The sequence below is a fragment of the Narcine bancroftii genome, chromosome 4, assembly GCF_036971445.1.
Source record: "Narcine bancroftii isolate sNarBan1 chromosome 4, sNarBan1.hap1, whole genome shotgun sequence".
In the NCBI taxonomy this organism is placed as follows: Eukaryota; Metazoa; Chordata; class Chondrichthyes; order Torpediniformes; family Narcinidae; genus Narcine; species Narcine bancroftii.
The window spans coordinates 102,626,988-102,649,287 of record NC_091472.1 but is presented as its reverse complement, the minus strand read 5'-3'; the positions used below and the strand labels follow the sequence as shown (position 1 = coordinate 102,649,287).

Sequence of the window (22,300 nt, the reverse complement as noted above, 5' to 3'; positions counted from 1 at the left end):
TGGAATGGATGGTTGAGTTTGTTATTGAACAAGCTGAGATAAATGGTACACAACATAGCCAGTGACCATGGTTCAAAATTGCACTGACTGTAAATAGTTTCTTCATTCTCCCCTTGACTGCATGATTTCCTTTGGGTGTTCCAGCTTCCTCCCAAAAATGTATTGGGTGAGTATGTTAATTGTTGCCATGCTGTATCTCTAAATTTAAAATAAGATTAATAGAAAATTGTGAAAGGAATAGATAAGATTGAAGGAGGGAGGTTGTTTCCATTGGTCATTAAGACTAGAACTAGGAGACATAATCACAAGATTTAGGGGAATCGGTTTAATACAGAGATAAGGAGAAACTGCTTCTCCCAGAGACGAGTAAATGTGTGGAATTCTCTGCCCAAGAAAACAGAAGAGGTTGTCTTATTAAATATATTTATAACACAGATAGGTAGATTTCTTAATGGTAGGGTAATTAAGGGTTATGGGGAACAGGTGAGTAACTGGAGCAAAGTCTATAGTCAATTCAGTCATATTGAATAGAAGGCCTCACCTGTACCTCCAAAGAATTAATTTACTGCATCCGGTGCACCCTCTGTGGCCTTCTCTACATCGGAGCAAGCAGACACAGATTAGGAGGTTGCTTTGCACAGCACCTCCTCTCCGTTCGAAACAAAAGCCACCTCCTGTAGCCGACCATTTCAATTCTGAGTCACACTCCCAACCTCATATGTCTGTCCATGGCCTTTCACACTTCCATCCCCTGACCACCAACAGATTGGAGGAACAACTCCTCACTCCTCATTTTTCATCTGGGCATTTTTCATTCTGGGCATGTGTGAAAAAGAAAAAGTGTGTAGCATGGCTAATGTGATTTATGGTGTGAAAAATAATTTAAAAAAAAACAAAAAAAAAACCCTAGGGCATGAACATTGAGTTCACTGCATTCCACTGATCAGCTTGCCTTTCTCCCTCCCCCAACCACCCTTTAACTAGTTATTCCAGTTCCTACTTCCTTTCTTCTCTCCACCTAGCCTAGACTCCTGACCCTTCCTTCCTGCAGTCTTCCCCCCCTCCCCCAGCCCCATCCCCCTTCCCCTTTTGTTCAGACATCTCTCATGTTCCCTCACACCTTGATGAAGGGCTCAAGCCCGAAACATTCGTGATGTATCTTCAACTTTGCTACATAAAGGTGCTGTTTGACCTGTTGAATTTCTCTAGCATTTGTGAGTTTTTTTTTTAACTTAACCAGTGTCAACAGAATCCATTCTACCTTTGAATGGCAGGCCAGACAGCTGACTCCTGTCCCTATTTCTTATGGCTGAAGAGAAAAAGATAAAAGAACAAGCAACATTGAACAAATATTAGGCATTAACTCCAGATGTGACTGCAATTTCAGCCACAGGCACAAAGGTAAGTTGGAGAGTAAAATTGAGGGCTCTCTGCATGTGAGAGATGTTGGGAAAGTGCTGTCTCCCTGAAGGTTGAGGTCATACATGATGTAGAGGATCCAGAAGAGCAGTTTTAAAGGGCAGCAGACAAAAGATGGCGAGCAGTTGTACCCAGCGCCCAGCTTATCACACAGGCACAGCCACAGTCATGAGCACAAAGGGGTCAGGCAGCAACTTTACAGAGAGCTTGGAGTCTGATCTTCCCAGTGGTGGTCAGTGCCATTCACACACTAAAGTCACAGTCATTCAGCATGGATTACAAGCCCTTTGACCTACCAAGTCCATGCTGTCCATTAAGCACCCATTTACACCAATCCTGCTCTAATAGCAATAGTACAGAACATGTAATGTTGGAATCTAGGGGTTAAAACATTATGAAAGAAATGATTAATTAATAAGTTTATATTTACTGCATGGTTCAGGGAAAAAGGAATGAGATTAAGTGGCAATCACGGCATGGAGCAAAGTTGGCTGAGCAAAATTGTCTGTTCCCAAAATACAGGGAGAGGAAATGCATAAAACGATTTAGGACTCAAACTGAAGGAGGTGGTGAGTAGCACAGGAGACACAGGCCAGACCAGAACAAAGAATGGCCTGCAAGAAACAAAGGGAATGGAAAACCAGTCTAGGAGGAAGATTAAGGCAGGGGAGGTGTTAAAGAGAACAGCAGAAATTGGCCAGACAGGAACAGAATGGTGATTAGAAATATCTGGGGATGAATTAATTTCTGATCCAATCAACAGGATAGTCTGGCTTGGAGGATTAAGATGGGAGTGCTACACCCCAGATATCTGCAAAACAGGAGATGACTTGTGATAACCCTTATGCAAAAAGATCTAGCAAAGGAAGCCAACTTTTGTTCTGTATGATAAGGTTGATCTATATAAACTGAGCCAACTGGACAAAAGGGGTCAGTCTTGGGGAATAGCTCACTGTGCAGGTGACCTATGAACTAACGATTGACCCAGAGCACTGTTAAGTTTTATTCTTGTGCTGTGTAATAAACTGACTGTTGAACCGAATACCTTCTCCTATCACTTCATTCAAAGAACACGCTGGACTCAGACTACACATAGACTAAATTAAGAGTATGGTAAAGCCAGAGTCCGACAGTAATATTACATGAAATTGTCTTCTTCTGGCCATAAGGCAGAAAACAATTTGCCATCAGTGTTGCCCACCACCCCTTACATGTAAAGTTCCATTATTGTCACAAAATACTACATTTAGAATGTAGTATTGAAATTGGGTAAAATTCTTTAACTTTTGTCTACCGGAAGGCAGACCAAATGTTGCCATTTTGTCCAGTGCCCCTCACAGAAACCTACAAATGCCTGGTGTTCCTAGGCGGTTTCCCCTCCAAGTACTGACTAGGCCTAAGCCTGCTTAGTTTCTGAGATCAGACAATCTCAGGCATATTCAGGCTATTAGGGTTTTCCCAGTAAGAGAGAAAGAAAAGCAAAAGAGAGCTCCTTCAGTCACTGTGTCTGTGGATTTGTCTCAAGTGCTCCTTCAGTCACTGTGTCTGTGGATTTGTCTCAAGTGCTCCTTCAGTCACTGTGTCTGTGGATTTGTCTCAAGTGCTCCTTCAGTCACTGTGTCTGTGGATTTGTCTCAAGTGCTCCTTCAGTCACTGTGTCTGTGGATTTGTCTCAAGTGCTCCTTCAGTCACTGTGTCTGTGGATTTGTCTCAAGTGCTCCTTCAGTCACTGTGTCTGTGGATTTGTCTCAAGTGCTCCTTCAGTCACTGTGTCTGTGGATTTGTCTCAAGTGCTCCTTCAGTCACTGTGTCTGTGGATTTGTCTCAAGTGCTCCTTCAGTCACTGTGTCTGTGGATTTGTCTCAAGTGCTCCTTCAGTCACTGTGTCTGTGGATTTGTCTCAAGTGCTCCTGCAGACATACAAGCTCATTTTTGATTCATCAGTAACCTGAACTTTAGATTCAAACTTCCAACACAATCAGGAAGCTTTCAGCACCTGAGCCATTTGGGAACCTTCCATGCCCTCAGCACCATATCAAATCCCAGCTCCAATACCTGCTTTCCACAATCCAGTCTCCATCAACCTGCAGACTGTGCCAGTCCAACGGCCACAAGATGTCTGCAGCCTTGCAGCCTTTGTGAGTCCCTCAGCCACAGAGCCCCTTGCCAGATTGCTGCCGTATTCGCTGCCTGTTGAGTTGTCTCCTCTTTCTCAATGGGTGGGTCGCTCTCCCCATTTCTGGTGCCCTGTGCCGGTCTACTGCTGCCCTGGAGACGGCAACCCCTCGTGGCTATTGCTGAGCATAGACACCGCCATGTTGGGCAGAAACCTGGGTTGCAAGATTTTGCTTACAAAAACCATCGGCTCCGTTAACAGGTCATTTAAAGAACTGCTGGCATTAGGACCGGGTGGTTAACCCTTCAAAGCAGCACTGGGTCTCCGCTCTCCCAGGTCTGCACCTTACAATGCTGTTACTTACAATGGTCAATTCACTCTTCTTTGGTACTTGAGCAGAAACTGGGCCACCCAGAGAAAACTCAGGCAAAGGGAGAACATACAAACTACCCAGGGTCAGAATTGAACATGGGTCAGTGGATCTGTGAAACAGCAGGGCCTACTGTATCTGCCTCAGAGATGCAGCATCTATCTCTAGAAAACAAGCCTATGCTCTTCCTCTACAAATTTGCAGAACAGGATTGCTCAAGATATCAGATTCCCTCGGATTTGAACTTGTCAAAGTAACTGGTCACCCTGCTCCTTTTTCTCAGTTTGTAGCAAAGCCCACAGAGGGCAAATCAAGCAGAGACCTTGTTTTATAATCGTACTGAACTGAACCCCGTCTCACACTGTTCATTCAGAAGTTAACAGTTTAACAATCACCAAATTAAAATGTGCCACCTGAATTTATACAATACCTTTCAAATGTGGATAAAGGCCAAGACACTTTATGTGCAGAATGAAGGATTCAAGATGCTGAGGCAAGATGAAAGGAATGATGACAAGAGGCTTAAACTTGGTTGACAAGATGCCCCTTAAAGAGGGAGGGGAAAGGCAGTTGGGTTCACTTGCCTGGGGAGTGGTGGCACCACTGTAGGTCTTTGTAATCTTCCTTCTGACTGTCTCTTTCACTGACTTGACTTTTCTGCTCAACGATTTCCGTGAATTTGTCGGGGATTTTATTATACCTCCTTTCTCACTGCTGTCCTTACAATCACATTGCTGGGGAAACAAAAACAGCGTCATTTTATAATATGAAACTCATATGCATCCCCATTTCCGAGATGAGTAGAACTCAGATCATGTTATCATGCAGATTTTCCAGTGGGGATAAGAATACATCACAAGCTGGAGACAAGAAATTAGATGGCAACCTGAATTGTTTGCTCCCACATCTATCTCAAAGCCACACAACTTAACCATATAACCATATAACCACTTACAGCACAGAACAGGCCAGTTCGGCCCTACTAGTCCATGCCGTAGCAAATCCCCACCCTCCTAGTCCCACTGACCAGCCCCCGGTCCATACCCCTCTAGTCCCCTCCTATCCATGTAACGATCCAGTCTTTCCTTAAATGTAACCAATGATCCCGCCTCGACCACGTCTGCCGGAAGCTCATTCCACATCCCCACCACCCTCTGCGTAAAGAAATTTCCCCTCATGTTCCCCTTATAATTTTCCCCCTTCAATCTTAAACCATGTCCTCTAGTTTGAATCTCCCCCTTTCTTAATTGAAAAAGCCTATCCACATTTACTCTGTCTGTCCCTTTTAAAATCTTAAACACCTCTATCAAGTCCCCTCTCAATCTTCTACGCTCCAGAGAAAAAAGCCCCAGTCTGCACAACCTTTCCCTGTAACTCAGACCCTGAAATCCTGTCAACATTTTCGTGAACCTTCTCTGCACTCTCTCTATTTTGTTCATATCTTTCCTATAATTTGGTGACCAAAACTGTACACAGTACTCCAAATTTGGCCTCACCAATGCCTTGTACAATTTCATCATAACCTCCCTACTCTTGAATTCAATACTCCGATTTATGAAGGCCAACATTCCAAATGCCTTCTTCACCACACCATCTACCTGAGTATCAGCCTTGAGGGTACTATTTACCATAACTCCTAAATCCCTTTGTTGCTCTGCACTCCTCAATTGTCTACCATTCAATGTATATGACCTATTTAAATTTGCCTTTCCAAAATGTAGCACCTCACATTTATCTGTATTAAATTCCATCAGCCATTTCTCAGCCCACACCTCCAGCCTTCCTAAATCACCTTTTAATCTACGGTAATCTACCTCATTGTCCACAACACCACCAATCTTTGTGTCATCCACAAACTTGCTTATCCAATTCTCCACCCCTACATCCAGATCGTTAATATATATAACAAATAATAGTGGACCCAGGACCGAACCCTGAGGAACTCCACTAGTCACCGGCCTCCAATTGGACAAACAATTTTCTACCACTACTTTCTGACACCTTCCATCCAACCACTGCTGAATCCATTTCACTACCTCCTTATTTATACCTAATGCCTCCACCTTTTTTCCTAACCTCCTGTGGGGAACTTTGTCAAAAGCTTTACTAAAGTCCAAATAGACAACATCCACAGCTTTCCCTTCATCAACCTTTTTTGTAACCCCCTCGAAGAACTCAATCAGGTTTGTCAAGCATGATCTACCCCTGACAAAACCATGCTGATTACTCCCTATCAATCCTTGTACCTCCAAAAATTTGTAAATAGCATCCCTCAGAACACTTTCCATCAACTTGCCCACCACAGACGTCAGACTTACAGGCCTATAATTCCCAGGTTTGCATTTGGACCCTTTCTTAAACAGCGGAACCACATGCGCCACCCTCTAATCCTTTGGTACCACCCCCGTGGCCAGTGACATCCTAAATATCTCTGTTAATGGCCCCACTAACTGTCCACTAGCCTCCCTGAGTGTCCTAGGGAATATTTTGTCCAGTCCGGGAGATTTATCCACCTTTATCTTTTTTTAACACAGCCATCACTACCTCCTCGGTTATCCTTATATGCTTCATGACCTCCCCACTATTTTTCTTTACTTCAACTGGTTCAACATTTTTTTCCCTAGTGAATACCGAGGCAAAGAAATCATTCAAAATTTCCCCCATTTCCTCAGACTTCTCACTGAAGCAGATTCATTTTATGATCTTAAAATGTGTTCTTCCTATTGTGATGAGGGAGACATTGTGAAAAGATCAAACGTTAACTCTGTATTCTTTCCACAGATTCTGCCTGATCTGCTGAGTGGAGCCAGATGTTTGATTTCAATTCAAATTTGCAGCATCTGTAGTTCCTTATTTTCATTTTCAACAATCATATTATTGCACCAGAAGGTTGCACAAATAAAACAAAGAGAGTTCAAATCCTATGGCACTAATTTGAAGAATTTAAGTTTAAAAATTATCTGGAAAAAAAAACTGCTGACAGGAAGAACAAATATCCATGAAGATTCTTGTTGCAGCAAAAATCCAACTGGTTAATTATGGGAATGAAAACCAGTTGCAAGTGATCCCAAAGGTGAAGGGCACAAAGTGAATTGATGTCTCTTAACTTTAGTCCTGAATTTAGATTTAGATCCTTTACCCAGAGGCCTGGATTCTCCAGAAAGGAACAGGTTCAACCATCTTGCTTATCAACCTTTCAGAATCATGGATGCTTGAGACAACTTCACATTTTTCTAACCTTCCCATCCAATCACTTCTCTCAGAACAACGTCAAGAGCAGCACTGAATGAATCTACACCAAACCAATTCCAAAACAAGTATATTCCTCAGGTGTGGCCTCACAAAGGGTGAACTGTATTCCAGCTGTGGTCCTACTAAAATTCTCTCCAATTGCAACAAAACTTCTTGGCTCACATACTTGTAGTAAGAAATAACATATCATTTGCCCTCTTAATTGCCTGCACCTGCAAAACTACTTCTGGATTTTCACATACAGCTCACCAAAATCCTCCAGAATATATCCCAGGGGTTCACTGGTCACAAAATATTGTTTTTCTACTCTTGATACAAAAGTAAATAGCCTTGCATTTCCCCAAGTTATCATCCACATGTTATTTTCTTGCGCACTCAGTTAATCTCTGTGTAATCCTTTGCAGAATCTTTACATCCTTTTCATACCCAAGTTTCCCCAACTCACTCTGCATTATCAGTGACCTCAGGTTCGTTACCTTCATTTCATTTCATGTTATCTCCTAAATACACTCTGTCCCAGTGCTGATCCTTGTGCCAACCACTGGCCTTTTAATTGTATGCCATCCTGAAAAAGATAATTTACTTCCACTCTCTCTGCTATCTTTGAAGTATGCCAACACATTGCCCCAATCCCATAAATTTATTTTCTGCAACCACCTTCCAGCTAGCACCTCATTAAATCTCTCTTGGAAATCCAGATGTACCAGATCCACTACCCACACTTTATTTCCCCTCAGTTTGAACACAGTCACTGACAGAGGCTGCAATGTGGTGTCAAAAACCCATGACATAAACTCATTCAAATTGTGTAAGTGTGTGCTTGTGTACACACAAGTAAACAAAGCATCAAATGCAGGCAATTCGAGGAGCCAGATTATGAATGGGCTGAACAGTGTTATTGGTGGTTGTGGAAAAACAAAAGTAAACATTTGTGTGAGTAAGGAAGTGGCAGTAACTTGGACAGCTCTTCAAGAGCTGTTGCAGGTATGATGAAGACACACACCAAAGGCTGCATCTGCTAGAACCTGGAGTGAAAAATAACTAACTGGAGATACTCAGCAGGTCAAGCAGTGTTAATGGGAGAAACGTTTCATTGGGGCTCCTATGGTACAGTGGACCCAAGGACCATCTGTACCAGCACTTCTCAACCTGTAGTGTGTTTACCACTGCTGGTCTTTAGGTTTATTGTAGGCTGTCTGCAGTGCTGTGATAAATAAGGTTGGAAATCTGATGATAACAAACAAACAAATAAATAAATAAATAAATAGACAGATGGACAAATAAACAAATAAATAAAAGCTCAAAAAACATTACCACCAAAAACAAAACTGGAATCTTGTCAATGGTCTGGGAAGGAGCTGGAGCTTCCCTGTCACAGCTCCAGTGCCACCCCATAGACAGTCCTTGGGTTTGTCATACGTGGCCCGTGGCTAGTAAAGGAATACTCAAGATGGTCCATGGTTGAAAAAGGTTGAGACCTACTGTCCTATATTACAACTTCATTCAATGCCTTATAATCCACAGATATAACCTTATCCTGCAAATGTGTTGAAATTAAAAAATAATCAATTCTTGAAAAGGAATTATTGAAGAATAAAAAGAAAAATCTTTCTCTGTAGGATTAAGTCTTCGCCAGATATCAACTAAATTCAAATCTTTCATCATATTAGTCACTTGTACTGCCATCTTAGATTTCTTAATTACTCTTGGATACTTGTCCAATAAAGGCTCCAATACCACATTTAAATCTCCCCCAATCATCACATTGGAATTTGTTTGTCCAAGTAATAAAGACACATCTACAATAAAAGCTGTATCTTTAACATTTGGAGCATAAACATCAAGCAGAGTCCAAGCCTCATTAAGAATTGTACAATTCAGTTTTAATAATCTTCCTCCATTTTTCTCTTCATTCTGTAACTGAAATGGTAAATTCTTATGCACCAGAATTGCCACTCCTTTCGCCTTTGAATTAAATGAAGAATAGAAAACTTGTCCAACCCATTCACGTTTAAGTTTCAAATGTTCCTTATCTGTTAAATGAGTTTCCTGCAAAAAAGCCACGTCAACTTTTAATTTTTTTAAGTAAGCAAGTACTTTCTTACGCTTAATAGGATTATTTATACCCTGAACATTAAGAGAGGCAAACTTAAGTTTAGACATTACTTACAATAACACAAAGAAAAAGAGGAGAAAAAAAAGAAAAAAAGAAAAACACCCCCTTCCCTTATCCCCTCCTAAAACTACAAAAAGAGAGAAAAAAAATTAAAAATAATAATAAAAAAAAACTTCACTCCTTAATCCAAAAATTGATGAAAAAAAAACAGGTAGGAGGTTGCAACCACCTCCTCCTGTCTCAACCGCTCAATGCAGTAACTCCCACAAGGTATTGGGTGTGAGATAACTCACACGTAGCTGATGACTTCTGGAAAATGATGCCTGCCCAACTCCCGTTTCACATTAAACTATCATCATTATCTGAAATCTTCTCAGAAAAAAATTTTTTTTTTTTTTTTTAATCAACTTTATCACTCCGACCACCATTGTTTCCATTTCTTCTTGGAATTAGGTTCCCATCTTGCGTCTCCACTCTCCTTGGAGACCGTGGTGGACTATGTCTTTCCTGAAATTGCGTAATTGGCAATAATTGAGCAAAGTCCATAGCTTCCTTAGGATTATCAAAAAATTTTGATTGATAGCCATCTTGAAAAATCTTCAATACTGCAGGGTATCTAAATGTTGCTTTATATCCTTTTTTCCACAAAACTTCTTTCACAGGATTAAATTCACGTCGTTGAGACGTAACTTCTTGACTCAAATCCGGATTAAAAAAAACACGATTGTTCTGAACCATCAAGGGAGATCTTCTTTGTTGTACGTTTCTTATAGCCACACGCAAAATTGTCTCTCTATCATAATAATTTAAACAATGAACCAGAACAGGTCTTGGATTTTGTCCTGGAAAAGGCTTTCTTCTCAAAGCTCTATGGGCACATTCCAATATTAAGCCTTCCAGAAACTTATCTTGTCCTAACACTTGTGGAATCCATTCAGTGAAGAATTTTCTTGGATCTGATCCTTCCATATCTTCTGGCAAACCAACAATTTTTATATTATTCTGTCTAGATTGATTCTCCAAATAATCAACCCTTTTCGCTAAACTTTTATTCTGAATTTGTAAAATTTCAATTGTTTTATTTACATCTAATATTGATCTCGTACCTCGACTATGCCTTGGTCACAAACATCAAGTCTTTCGCTCATTTCAAGCTTAAAAGCTCCATAATCAACCATCTGTTGGGTATTAATGTCCACCAAAGTATTAAGCTTAGTATTAACTTGAACTAAAGCCTTACCTATTTCTTTTATTGTAGAGGATAACTTAGATTCAAGATTCTTAATAAGCATATCTACTGGAATAGATTCAGGCACAGTAGGATCTTGCTGTTTCTGTATAGTCAAAGGGTCTTCTATTCCTTCCCTTGATTTAACTGCTTTTCTTACAGTATGACTGCATGTGGAAACCCCTGCCACAACCTCCTCAGCAGTATCTGGAGGCTGATGGCCAGGGTTATCCTTAACCCATATTATGTCAAATGCCTTCATTACATCGATGTCTGTTGAAGTCTTCATTACTGGTGGTGCATTTCGCAGCGCCACCGCTACATCAATCGGTAAGCGTCTTTTCAGAATCGGGTCTTCAGCTGGCAGCGTCCCAGCTGTTCTAGCTGTCAAAGATTCACTGACTGCGCTCACAGCGGGCGTTGATTCACGCGCACGCGCCTGGCTAGCCCTTTGTTCCAAGGGCTGCCGGGCGCCATCTTTAAAGAGCCCTACCGATAAAGAGCAGAGCTCCGTTGCCGAATCTTGTACCTCTCTTCCTGGATCCATTCCACACTGAGTCCTGGCTTCTTGTAAACAGGTAGTCTCAGATAACCTCAGGAAATGTAGTTTCTTAACTATCTGTTGCCGTTTTTTTTACTTCTTTTCAACAGTTGTACCATTAGAAACTGATTCAACACCTCTAACTATTTCTAAGCTTTTAAAAAGTTTTAACGGGCATTTATAGACAAAACAATAACAAAGAGTTATGTCTGTTCCTTACGCCATCTTGCCACGCCCCCCCCTGTTATATCATTGTTGATTCTTGGCCAGTACATCTCCTCTCGTGCTCTTTTTTTACACTTTTCGATTCTGAGATGTCCTCCATGGATCCTTTTTAGCATCTCTTTTCTCAGACTCTTTGGGATAAGGATTTTACTTCCTTTGTAGATGATATCTTCAACCACTAATAGTTCCATCCTGCAGTTCCAGTATTCTGCAATGTCAGATGAGCAGTCCTGCTTCATGTTGGACCATCCATCCAAGATATTTTTTCTCAGTTGTCTCAGTGTTTCACTTTGACCATGCATTCTCCTTGCACTGGTATATCGGAACCTGAATATCCTGTCACCTTCATTTTTGTTCCATACATCTTTTGTCTGGGTCTAATCTTCTTAAAATCACTCTAATATTACGTTAATTTGTCCTCCAGTATCCAATTTAACTGAAATGTATATGTCATTCACTTTTAATCTCAACATTCGGTGTCTGTTTTCTTTCTTGTTTTCAGTCACAACATCAACATCGAATTTCTCTATCTCCCTTTCATCTACTGCATGAACTTTGCTTTGTTGCACTTGGTTCCCACAGCAACGGGCATAATGGTTGCTTTTGTTGCACATATAGCACGTTTTACCATATGCTGGACACTTTTTTGGTAGGTGTTGTGTACCGCATCGTTAAATGTTTTATGTCTGTTCTTGCTCACTGCATCCACATAACCATAACCATATAACCGTTTACAGCACGGAAACAGGCCATGTCGACCCTTCAAGTCCGTACCGGTTCACTTGAACAACTCCACTCGCTCCTCCGCAAACTCCTGAGGAAGTAGAGGCTTTCTTCACGATGCCATTGGTATGTTGGTTCCAGGAAAGATCTTCCGAAATAGTGACTCCCAAGAACCTACATTTGCTCATCCTCTCCACCTCTATCTAAAGTTGCTTTTTTCTGACACTGCCTCATGTACTTCCCCTCCCACTGCATGTATTTGCCCATATCCTTCAAAATCTTTTCTACTCACATTGTAGCTAGTTTCACTGAACAGCTCTTTTCCCTGCGTTTTTACAGTTTCTGTAGCCCTACAGAGTGCTATGGCTTTTTCCAGGTCTAAATTTTGCTCTCTTAGCAGTCTTTCCCTTAGACTATTATCTGGAATACCACACACAAGTCTGTCTTTTATCAGCAAGTCAGTCTGTACACCAAATTTCACACATTTTGTTTCTGTTTCTCAATTATGTCACATACAAATCAATACTTTCTTTCATTTTCTGTACACGTTGAAAATCTGTGCCTCTCAAATATCACGTTACGCTTAGGTATGCAGTACAACTCAAACTGTTCCATTATTTTTTCCAGTTTCATTTTGTCTCCTTCAGCAGCAAATGTGAAGTTATTATACATCTCCAGGGCTTCATCACCCACAACATGTAAGAAAACTACGTTTTCACTTCATCACTTTTCTCATCAGCTCCGACTGTCACTAAATACAATCCAAATTTTTAAAAAATCTGCTCCAATTTTCAGCCACATTACCCATCAGCTGAAGTTTCACTGATGGATGAAACCCTTCCATGTTTCACTTTGTTAGTTTCTCTTCACTGATCAATTGCTGACTTTAGATTTTACCTTTTAAAGTATTTCCTTCTGATTTCCTTCATCCTACTTCTGACACCATATTTCATCTTGTATTTACATGTGTGAGTTCTTAGACAACACGAGGATGAAGGAAAAGGTTCTTTACTTTAACGTTGTTGTAAACAGCACATGAGGCTGGCCATGAGGCTGCAAGTCTCCATTACAACACCAACATACTGTGTCTCAGACCCCTGCTGGGAGACAAGTCTAATCAAACAGTAAGGCATTGCTAGTTGCATTGCAACCATGATCTCAATATCATCAGATGCATCACAGTGGGCTCAGTACAGTTTGTCTGCAAAAATATGATGACTGGCAACCCATTGCATATGCATCACGTTCAATGACAGACGTGGAGACGTGATACACTCAAATTGAAAAGGAGCTGCTCAGCATCATATATGCCTGTGAAAGATTTCATCAGTTTGTGTCAGGACAAGCAATCAGTGTAGAGACTGACTATAAGCCCTTGATTGTATTGTTCAAAAGCTATTAAATGAATGTCCACTTAGAATATAAAGATGATGTTGAGGCTGCATTGCTATGCACTGAATATGGCGTACACTCTGGGTAAACTAATATACACAGCAGACACGTTGTTTAGAGCTGTTGACAAGAGAGAGCCCACAAAAATCAAAATGGATGAAGACGTGAATACTTTCATGGACATGATCACAAGTGCACTGCCCAATTAAGATTCAATAATGGAGCTCATAAAGTCAGAGACAAACAAAGATGAAACATGAGGTCAGGACATCCTTAAAAATCTTATACATTTCAATTGGTTCCCCTCTCATCCTTCTAAATTCCAGTGTGTACAAGCCCAGTTGCTCCAATATTTCAACATATGGCAGTTCTGCCATCCCGGGAATTAACCTCCTAAACCTATGCTGTACTCCCTCACCAGCAAGAATAACTTTCCTCAAACTTGGAGACCAAAACTGCACTCAGTACTCCAGGTGTGGTCTCACCAGGGCCCTGTACAATTGCAGAAGGACCTCCTTGCTCCTATACTCAACTCCCCTTGTTGTGAAGGCCAACATGCCATTAGCTTCCTTCACTGCCTGCTGTACCTGAATGCTTACTTTCAGTGACTGTTGTACTTCCCCTTTTCCTAACTTGACACCATTCAGATAGTGATCTGCCTTCCTGTTCTTGCCAACAAAGTGGTTAACCTCACATTTATCCACATTAAACTGCATCTGCCTACTCACCCAACCTATCCAAGTCACCCCGCATTCTCATAACATTCTCCTCACATTTCACACTGCTACCCAGCTTGTGTCATCTGTAAATGTGCTAATGTTACTCTTAATCCCTTCATCTAAATCATTAATGTATATTGTAAATAGCTGCGGTCCCAGCACCGAGCCTTGCGGTATCCCCATTGGTCACTGCCTGTCATTCTGAAAGAAACCCGTTAATCCCAACTCTTTCTATCCATGTCAGAACCCCACCCCCAATACCATGTGTTCTAATTTTATCCACTAATCTCCTAAGTGGGATCTTATTTTGATAAGATCTGAAAGTCCAGGTACACTGCATCCACTGGCTCTCCTTGTCCATTTCATAGTTACAGCCTCAAAATATTCCAGAAGATTAGTCGAGCATGATTTCCCCTTCGTAAACCAGTCCTGTTACTGCTTTCCAAATGTGCCACTATTTCATCTTCCCCACCACTGATGTCATGCTAATTGGTCTATAATTTCCTGTTTTCTCTCTCCTTCCTTTAAAAGTGGGAAAACATTCGCTACCCTCCAATCCGCAGGATCTGATCCTGAATCTATAGAAAATTGTCACAGAGAAGTCAACCCATCCCTGAGGATAAAATAAAAGGGCAAAATATAGTGTTACAATCAAACAAATTCCATTACAACCATGCAAGACCAGCATCATTTTACCAATGAGAGGTCCACAGACTTTCCACTTGTCCCATGATTCTGAGCCGCAAGTCCTCTGCACACCTCACTGTCGGATGGCGAGTGAGAAAGCTTGTGCGATTTGCCTTCGCTGCATTCAGAGTCAGATGACTTTCTCCCACATTTCTTTGGAGGCATTGTGGCACTAATCTCTGATGTGATATGCAGAGGCTTGAGGAGCTTCTTCCCGACTTGTCCTTCCAGACTGTCAGGAGTTGGGGAGCCACCCAGGGTTGTTAAGCTTGCAGGATCTTCTACAGTCGGTTTCTGTAATGATTCATTCAAGCACTGTTGTGTCTTGCTGCTCTTTGGCCTGAAAAAGTTCAGTGATCTTTCATCCTGTAGAGACTCCACCTGTTTGCTGCAGGATCCATCGTAAGTATTTTCTACATGGGTGAGAGGAAGACAAAGAACTGATCACTTGACACTGTCTGCCAACCCTTATATGGTCTCCACTGTGATAAGCGAAGAGTGAGGGAGATTTAATTAATCATCTTTCCCTCGTAGACATGTTACTGGAGGATAGGTATTGAACCAAATTGAATTTTACACAAACACAGTGTTAATGAAGCAGTAAAAAAAAAGCAGCCAAAGCAATTTTTGTGAAACATTAAACGATTGTGGCAGTTGCCTGAGCTTGCAAATGTCAAAACCTGCATGACAGGCTTTTCCCCAACTGGAATGTTGTATAGTGGGTTCATACCCACATAGGCTAGTCTGTAAGGCACCGAACGTGACTCATTTTATTCCCAACCCTCTCCCAGATCTTGCTCCGCCCTTCCGAGTGAATGGAACATTCAAAGCCTTCTTCCAGCATCAGGCCACCTCAGTGAGATCAGGAATACCCAGCAAACCCGCGATTGTTGAGGGACTGCAGCAGCTATTTAAGATATGGTTAGTTCTTTAAAGAGTAAGCATTGACCAGAGCCCTGAAGATCTCAATTGGAGGAAATAGTCACACTCACAAAATGAAAATTGCCTTGTTTAGCATTGTGAAAGACCTTCACTCACAGTAAAGAGGCAGTCAGGAGAGGGTTCTGACAAGTGTGAGGTGCTGCACTTTCGCAAGTCACACCATGGTAAAATTTGCACAATCTTTTCTTACGACCTGGAGAGCATCGTAGTACAGAGAGACCTTGGGGTTCAGGGGGATGGTTTGCTCAGGTGACTCAGGTGGACAGTGAGGTGAAGGCAGTGTCTGGCACCCTGGCCTTTATTGGGCAGAGTGTTAAGTACAAAAGTAGGGACCATGATCCAGCTGAACAAAGCACCCCTAGGAAGGGGTGCAGAGGAGATTCACCAGGATATTGACAGGACTGGAGGGCTTAAGTTATAGGAAGAGGTTAGATCAGCTGGATCTCTTCCCCTGGAGCGAAGGAGGCTGAGAAGTGACCTTATGGAGGTTTATGAAATCATGAGGGGCATGGATAACATGAATGCTCAGTCTTTTTTCCAGAGGACACAATTCCACAAAATGTTTTATGCACCGAACAAACCTGCTTTTACTTGAAATTTTTTTCAGCTTTACCTTATTTAAATCATTACTCGTTGATCTTGGGAGAGGATTTTAATTGTTGTTTAGATGCTGCTTTGGATCATTCTTCTCTTAGATCTACTATTCTTTCTAAATTGGCAACTTTAATTCATTCTTTTTAGTCAAATTATGGTGTTTCAGATGTATGGAATTTTTAAATTCCACAAACAAGGAATACTCATTTTTTTCCCCAAATGTACACCGTTCTTACTCTAGAATCAATTATTTTTTAATTGATAATCAATTGATCTCTGATTACAGCACATGACTATCAGGCATAGTTATATCTAATCATGCTCCTGTGGCTTTAGCCTTGAATTTTTCTCACATCCCGGTTTTTAAAAGACTATGGAGATTTAATACCTCTTTATTAACAGATAAAGGATTCTTACGTTTTTTAGAACAACAAATACAGTTTTTCTTTAATACTAATTCCTCTTCAACAATGTCTAATTTGATTGTTTAGGATACTATGAAAGCTTATTTGAGAGGACAAATTATTTCATACACAGCTAATCTTAGGAAAAAGTCTAATTAAAAAAAAAACTGTAATCAATTAAACAGATTGATATATTATTTGTGAAAACTGAAGATCCAGAGCTATATAAAAACTAACTTTGATCTTCTTTCTAGATACCCTACTGAACAACAATTGCTGAGAAGTAAAAGTCACTTTTATATTCATGGTGAAAAGACTGGTAAGTTAATTGCAGGTCAATTGAGAGGTATTGCAGTTAAAAAAAATCAAATTAATAAGATTCGAATGAGAGAAGGCACAATAACAACGGATCATTCTAAAATTAATGAGACTTTCAGACAATTTTATTCTAATCTTTATACTTCTGAATTTAAGAATGATTTTACTTCAATGGTAGAGTTTTTGGAACAAATTAATTTACCCACGCTATCTCAGGTCAAGCGTACAAGGCTAGAGGGACATTTCTCAGGATGAAATTTCCATAGCTAACTTCTCTTTGCAGTTTGGTAAATCTCCAGGTCAAAATGGATTTCCTGCAGAATTTTATATAAATCTTTTTCTAAATGGCTTGTGCCTCATCTAACCTCTGTGCTTGAAGATTTGCTTAAAGGAGGTATACTTCCTTCATCTTTTTATGAGGCTAGTTCTTCTCTTATTTTGAAGAAAAGAAAAGAAAGAATAGAATGTGGATCTTATAGACTAATTTCATGACTAAACATTGATATGAAGATTTTTAGCTCAAGTGTTAGCATATAGATTAGAAAATATTTTACCAATAATTATTAACTGACCAAACAGGTTTTATTAAAAACCATTATTCCTACTATAACATATACCGAGTATTGAATACACTATATTTGCCCTTATCCATGTGACGGAATATGTTCTTTCACTAGACACAGGAAAAGCATTTGACCGAGAGGAATGTAAATATTTATCTGCTATATTAAAGAAATTTGATTTTGGTCCAGATTTTATTAATTGGATTGAAATAATATACTTATGTCCTATGGCTTCAATTCGTTCTAATCTACAACAGTTGAAAGTGTTTAGGCTATTTAGGAGAACACAACAAGCATGTCCATCAAGCCCTTTACTGTTTGATATAATACTATAACCATTAGCAGTAGCTCTTGTAGCGAATTTAAAGGATTAATCAGAAACAGAATTGAACATTAAGTATCTCTCTATGCGGATGATTTACTGCTTTTTATTTCAAATCCTGAGGTTTCTAAACCAAATATATTAACTTTGTTTGCTCAGTTTGGACAACTTTCGGGATATAAAATAAATTTACACAAGAGTGAACCTTTTACCTTTAAAAGGATCTCTTTCTATGTGTTCTAAATTTTTGTTTAAAATAGCAAAAGACCAATTTTAATATTTAGGAATCACTATCACAAAAAGTTGTAAGAAAATATTGTCGTATTACTGAATCAGATTAAAATATTATTATAGGGATGCTCACCACTTTTCATTACAATGATTGGACGTAGAAATTCGATTGAAATGAACAATCTACCTAAATTTTTGTATTTTTTTCAAGCCTTACCAAATTTTATTCCTAAATTTTAAAAAATTCATTAGACTCGGTCATTTCTTCATATATATGGCATGGAAAACAACCATGTATAAGTAAAGCTCATCTTCAGAAATCTATTAGAAAGGGGGATGTCACTTCCACATTTTAGATTTTACTATAAGGTGATTAATCTACACAATTTACTTTCATTATTAAAATTTGATGCATTAGTAAGTCGCCCTTCTTGGGCAGAAATCAAAGTGAACTTTTCTAAGAAATCGCCTACGTTGGCAACTTTAGGTTCCACTTTACCCTTTTCATTTTCCAAGTTGACACATAATCCAATAATGAAAGTTAGATTGAGAATATGGGCTCAAATTTTTTGCTTATAATAATTTTTCTCTGGCTAGTTCTATTATAGATCACCATTCATTCCTGCCTTCAGTCTTATAACCATATAACAATTACAGCACAGAAACAGGCCATTTTGGTCCTCCTAGTCTGCACCAAACTAAGTCTTCTCGTCCCACCTACCTGCACCCTGCCCATAACCTCCATTCGTCTCCCATCCATATACTATTCAATTTTTCCTTAAATAACAAAATTGACCCTGCTGCCACTACTTAAATTTCAGAAGCTCATTCCACTCAGCCACCACTCTCTGAGTGAAGAATTTCCCCCTCATGTTACTTCTAAACTTTTTCCCCTTAACTCTTAACTCATGACCTCTTGTTTCAATCTCTCCTACTCTCAATGGAAAAAGCCTATACATATCAACTCTATTTATCCCTCTCATAATCTTAAATACCTCTATCAAATCCCCTCTCGACCTTCTACACTCCAAAGAATAAAGACCTAATTTGGTCAATCTTTCTTTGTAATCTAGATTCTGAAACCAGGTAACATTTTTGTAAACCTTCTCTACACTCACTCTACCTTGTTGATATCCTTCCCATAATACAGTGACCAGAACTGCACTCAGTACTCTAAATTTGGCCTCACTAATGCCTTGAACACTTCCCAACTCCTGTATTCTATGCTTTGATTTATAAATGCCAGCATACTAAAAGCCTTCTTCACCACCTTATCCACGCGAGATTCTATCTTCTGGGAATGATGCACCATTATTCCTAAATCTTTCTGCTCTACTGCATCCCTCAATGTCTCCCAATTACTATGTATGTCCTGTTTTGATTATTCTTATCAAAATGAAGCACTTCACACTATCAGCATTAAACTCCATCTGCCATCTTTCAGCCCACTCTTCTAAGCAGTCCAAATCCTCCTGCAATCTTTGAAAACCTTCTTCATTATCCACAATTTCACCTATTTTAGGATCATCTGCATATTTACTAATCCAATTTACCACCCCATCATTCAGATCATTAATGTAAATGACAAACAGCAAAGGACCCACTACAGATCCCTGAGACACACCGCTTGTTACCGGCCTCCAGCCTGATAAACGGTTATCCTCTACAACTCTCTGGCATCTCCCTTCCAGCCACTGTTAAATGCATTTGACTATCTCAAAATTAATACCCAACGACTGAACCTTCCTAACTAATCTTCCATGCGGAACCTTATCGAAGGCCTTACTGAAGTCCATATAATCAACATCTACTGCTCTACCCTTATGAACATTCCTAGTCACCTCTTCAAAATATTCAACAAAATTGGTCAAATATGGCCTTCCACACACAAACCCATGTTGAGTGTTCCTGATCAGACCCTGTCTTTCCAAATGCTTATATATACTATCTCTAAGAAAGCTTTCCATTAATTTACCTACCACAGACCACAAGGGACCAATTTTATCCCTCACTCTCCTTTTGCTATTAACATATTTGTAGAATCCTTTTGGATTTATTTTCACCCTGCTTGCTATAGCCACCTCGTACCTTCTTTTAGCTTTTCTAATTTCTAATGTATTCTTTTTTCTTTGTTTCTTATATTTATTGTAGGTCTCCCTTTTTTTTAAACCAAGTTTCCAATAACCCTTGAAAACTATGGCTCTCTCAAACTTTTGACCCTGCCTTTTAACCTAACAGGAACATGAAGATTTTGTACCATCAAAATCTCACTTTTAAAAGACTTCCATTTCTCTACTACATCCTTCCCATAAAACAAACTGTCCCAATCCACTCCTTGTAAATCCTTTCACATCTCCTCAAATCTAGCTTTTCCCCCCTTAAAACACTCAACCCTAGGCCCTGACCTATCCCTTTCTATAATTACATTGAAGCTAATGGCATTATGATCACTGGACCTGAAGTGCTCCCCAACACATCTCCATTACCTGACCAATCTCATTCCTCAAGAGTGAATCCAATACTGTCCCTTCTCTAGTTGTCACCTCTACGCTTTGCTGTAAAAAACTATCCTGCACACATTTTACAAACTTCAACCCATCCACCCCTTTCACAGAATGGGGTTCCCACTCTATATCTGGAAAATTAAAATCTCCCACAATCACAACCCTGTGCTTACTACAAATATCTGCTAGTTCCCGACAAATTTGCTCCTCTAGTTCTCGTTCCCCATTAGGTGATCTGTAATACAACCCAAAGGTGTAACTACCCCTTTCCCATTCCTCAATTCCACCCAAATAGCCTCCATGGATGAGCCCTCTAATCTATCCTGCCTAAGCGCCGCTGTAATATTTTCTCTGACAAGTAATGCAACATCACCCTTTTCTTGCCCCTCCGATTCTATCACACCTAAAGCAACGAAATCCAGCAATAGTTAGCTGCCAATCACATCCCTCCTGCAACCATGTTTCACTAATCACTACCACGTCATAATTCCAAGCATCAATTCATACCCTCAGCTCATCCACCTTCCTTACAATGCTCCTAGGATTAAAATATATGCATTTCAGAGATTTCCAACTTCTTACTTTCTGTTTGCCCCTATCTTTACAAACAACTATTATGCTCTTTTTCTGTCATCTCCCCTTCATCCTGGTACAGAGCATCTCCCTTCTTTATCACCTGCCTTTCCACCCTCAAAAACTGTCTACAAGCTTTCTCTGTTTGCAATCTAACCTTCTCCATGCTGTTCTCTTCCATTTGGTTCCCTCCCCCCAACTATTCTAGTTTAAAGTCTCCTGAGTAGCCTTAGCAAATATCCCTGCCAGGATCCTGCTCCCCCTGGGATTCAAGTGCAACCCGTTCTTTCCGTACAGGTCACATCTACCCCAAAAAAGGTCCCAGTGATCCAGAAACCTGAATCCCTTTCCCTTGCTCCATCCCTTTAGCCACACATTCATCCTCCACCTCATTCTATTCCTGCCCTCACTGTCGCGTGCCTTAATCCTGAGATTACCCCCTTTGTGGTCCTTCTTTTCAATTTCCTACCTAACTCCCTGTACTCTCTTTTCAGGGCCTCTTTTCTCTCTCTCTCTCTCTCCCTATGTCATTGGTACCTACATGTACCACGACCTCTAGCTCATCTCTCTCCCATTTTACGATATCTTGGACATGAGCAGCAACATCCCAGACTCTGGCACCAGGGAGGCAAACCATCATGCGGTTGTCCTTACTGCAACCACGGAATCCCCTATCTTTCCTCCTAACTATTGAGTCCCCTATACTACTGTCCTCCTCTTCCTTTCCCTACCCTTTTGAGCCACAGGGGATGACCACTGTTGCTTCCCCCAGCGAGGCTGTTCCCCCCCCCTCCCCCCCGCCCAAAAATAACTCAAAGAAGAAGGCTTTAAGGAATGGTACAGATTTGGTATTAAAAATTTAAAAGATTTATTTATTCGAAATAACTTTGCTTCTTTTGAACAATTGTCAGTTAAATTTAAAATCTTTAATAGTTTTTTTTAAGATATTTGCAAGTTAGGAATTTTGTTCAGTCTAAATTGAATTCTTTTCCTAGAATTGCAGATTCAAATATTTTTGATGTACAGTTTGTTCACAGTGGACTGATATCACATATTTATAT

At 40.2% G+C, this 22,300-nt stretch overlaps 1 protein-coding gene across 3 annotated transcripts in view; it reads right to left on the bottom strand.

Moving 5' to 3' along the window:
- sash1a (SAM and SH3 domain containing 1a) overlaps positions 1-22,300 on the bottom strand; it is a 202,604-nt gene that overhangs the window by 49,573 nt on the left and 130,731 nt on the right. For all 3 annotated transcript variants that reach the window (XM_069932254.1, XM_069932256.1, XM_069932255.1), the window contains exons 10-11: positions 14,798-15,201; positions 4,490-4,639 (exon numbers count right to left, since the gene is read on the bottom strand). In XM_069932254.1, the coding sequence (XP_069788355.1) occupies positions 4,490-4,639; positions 14,798-15,201 (554 nt within the window). The remainder of the gene's footprint in view (positions 1-4,489; positions 4,640-14,797; positions 15,202-22,300) is intronic.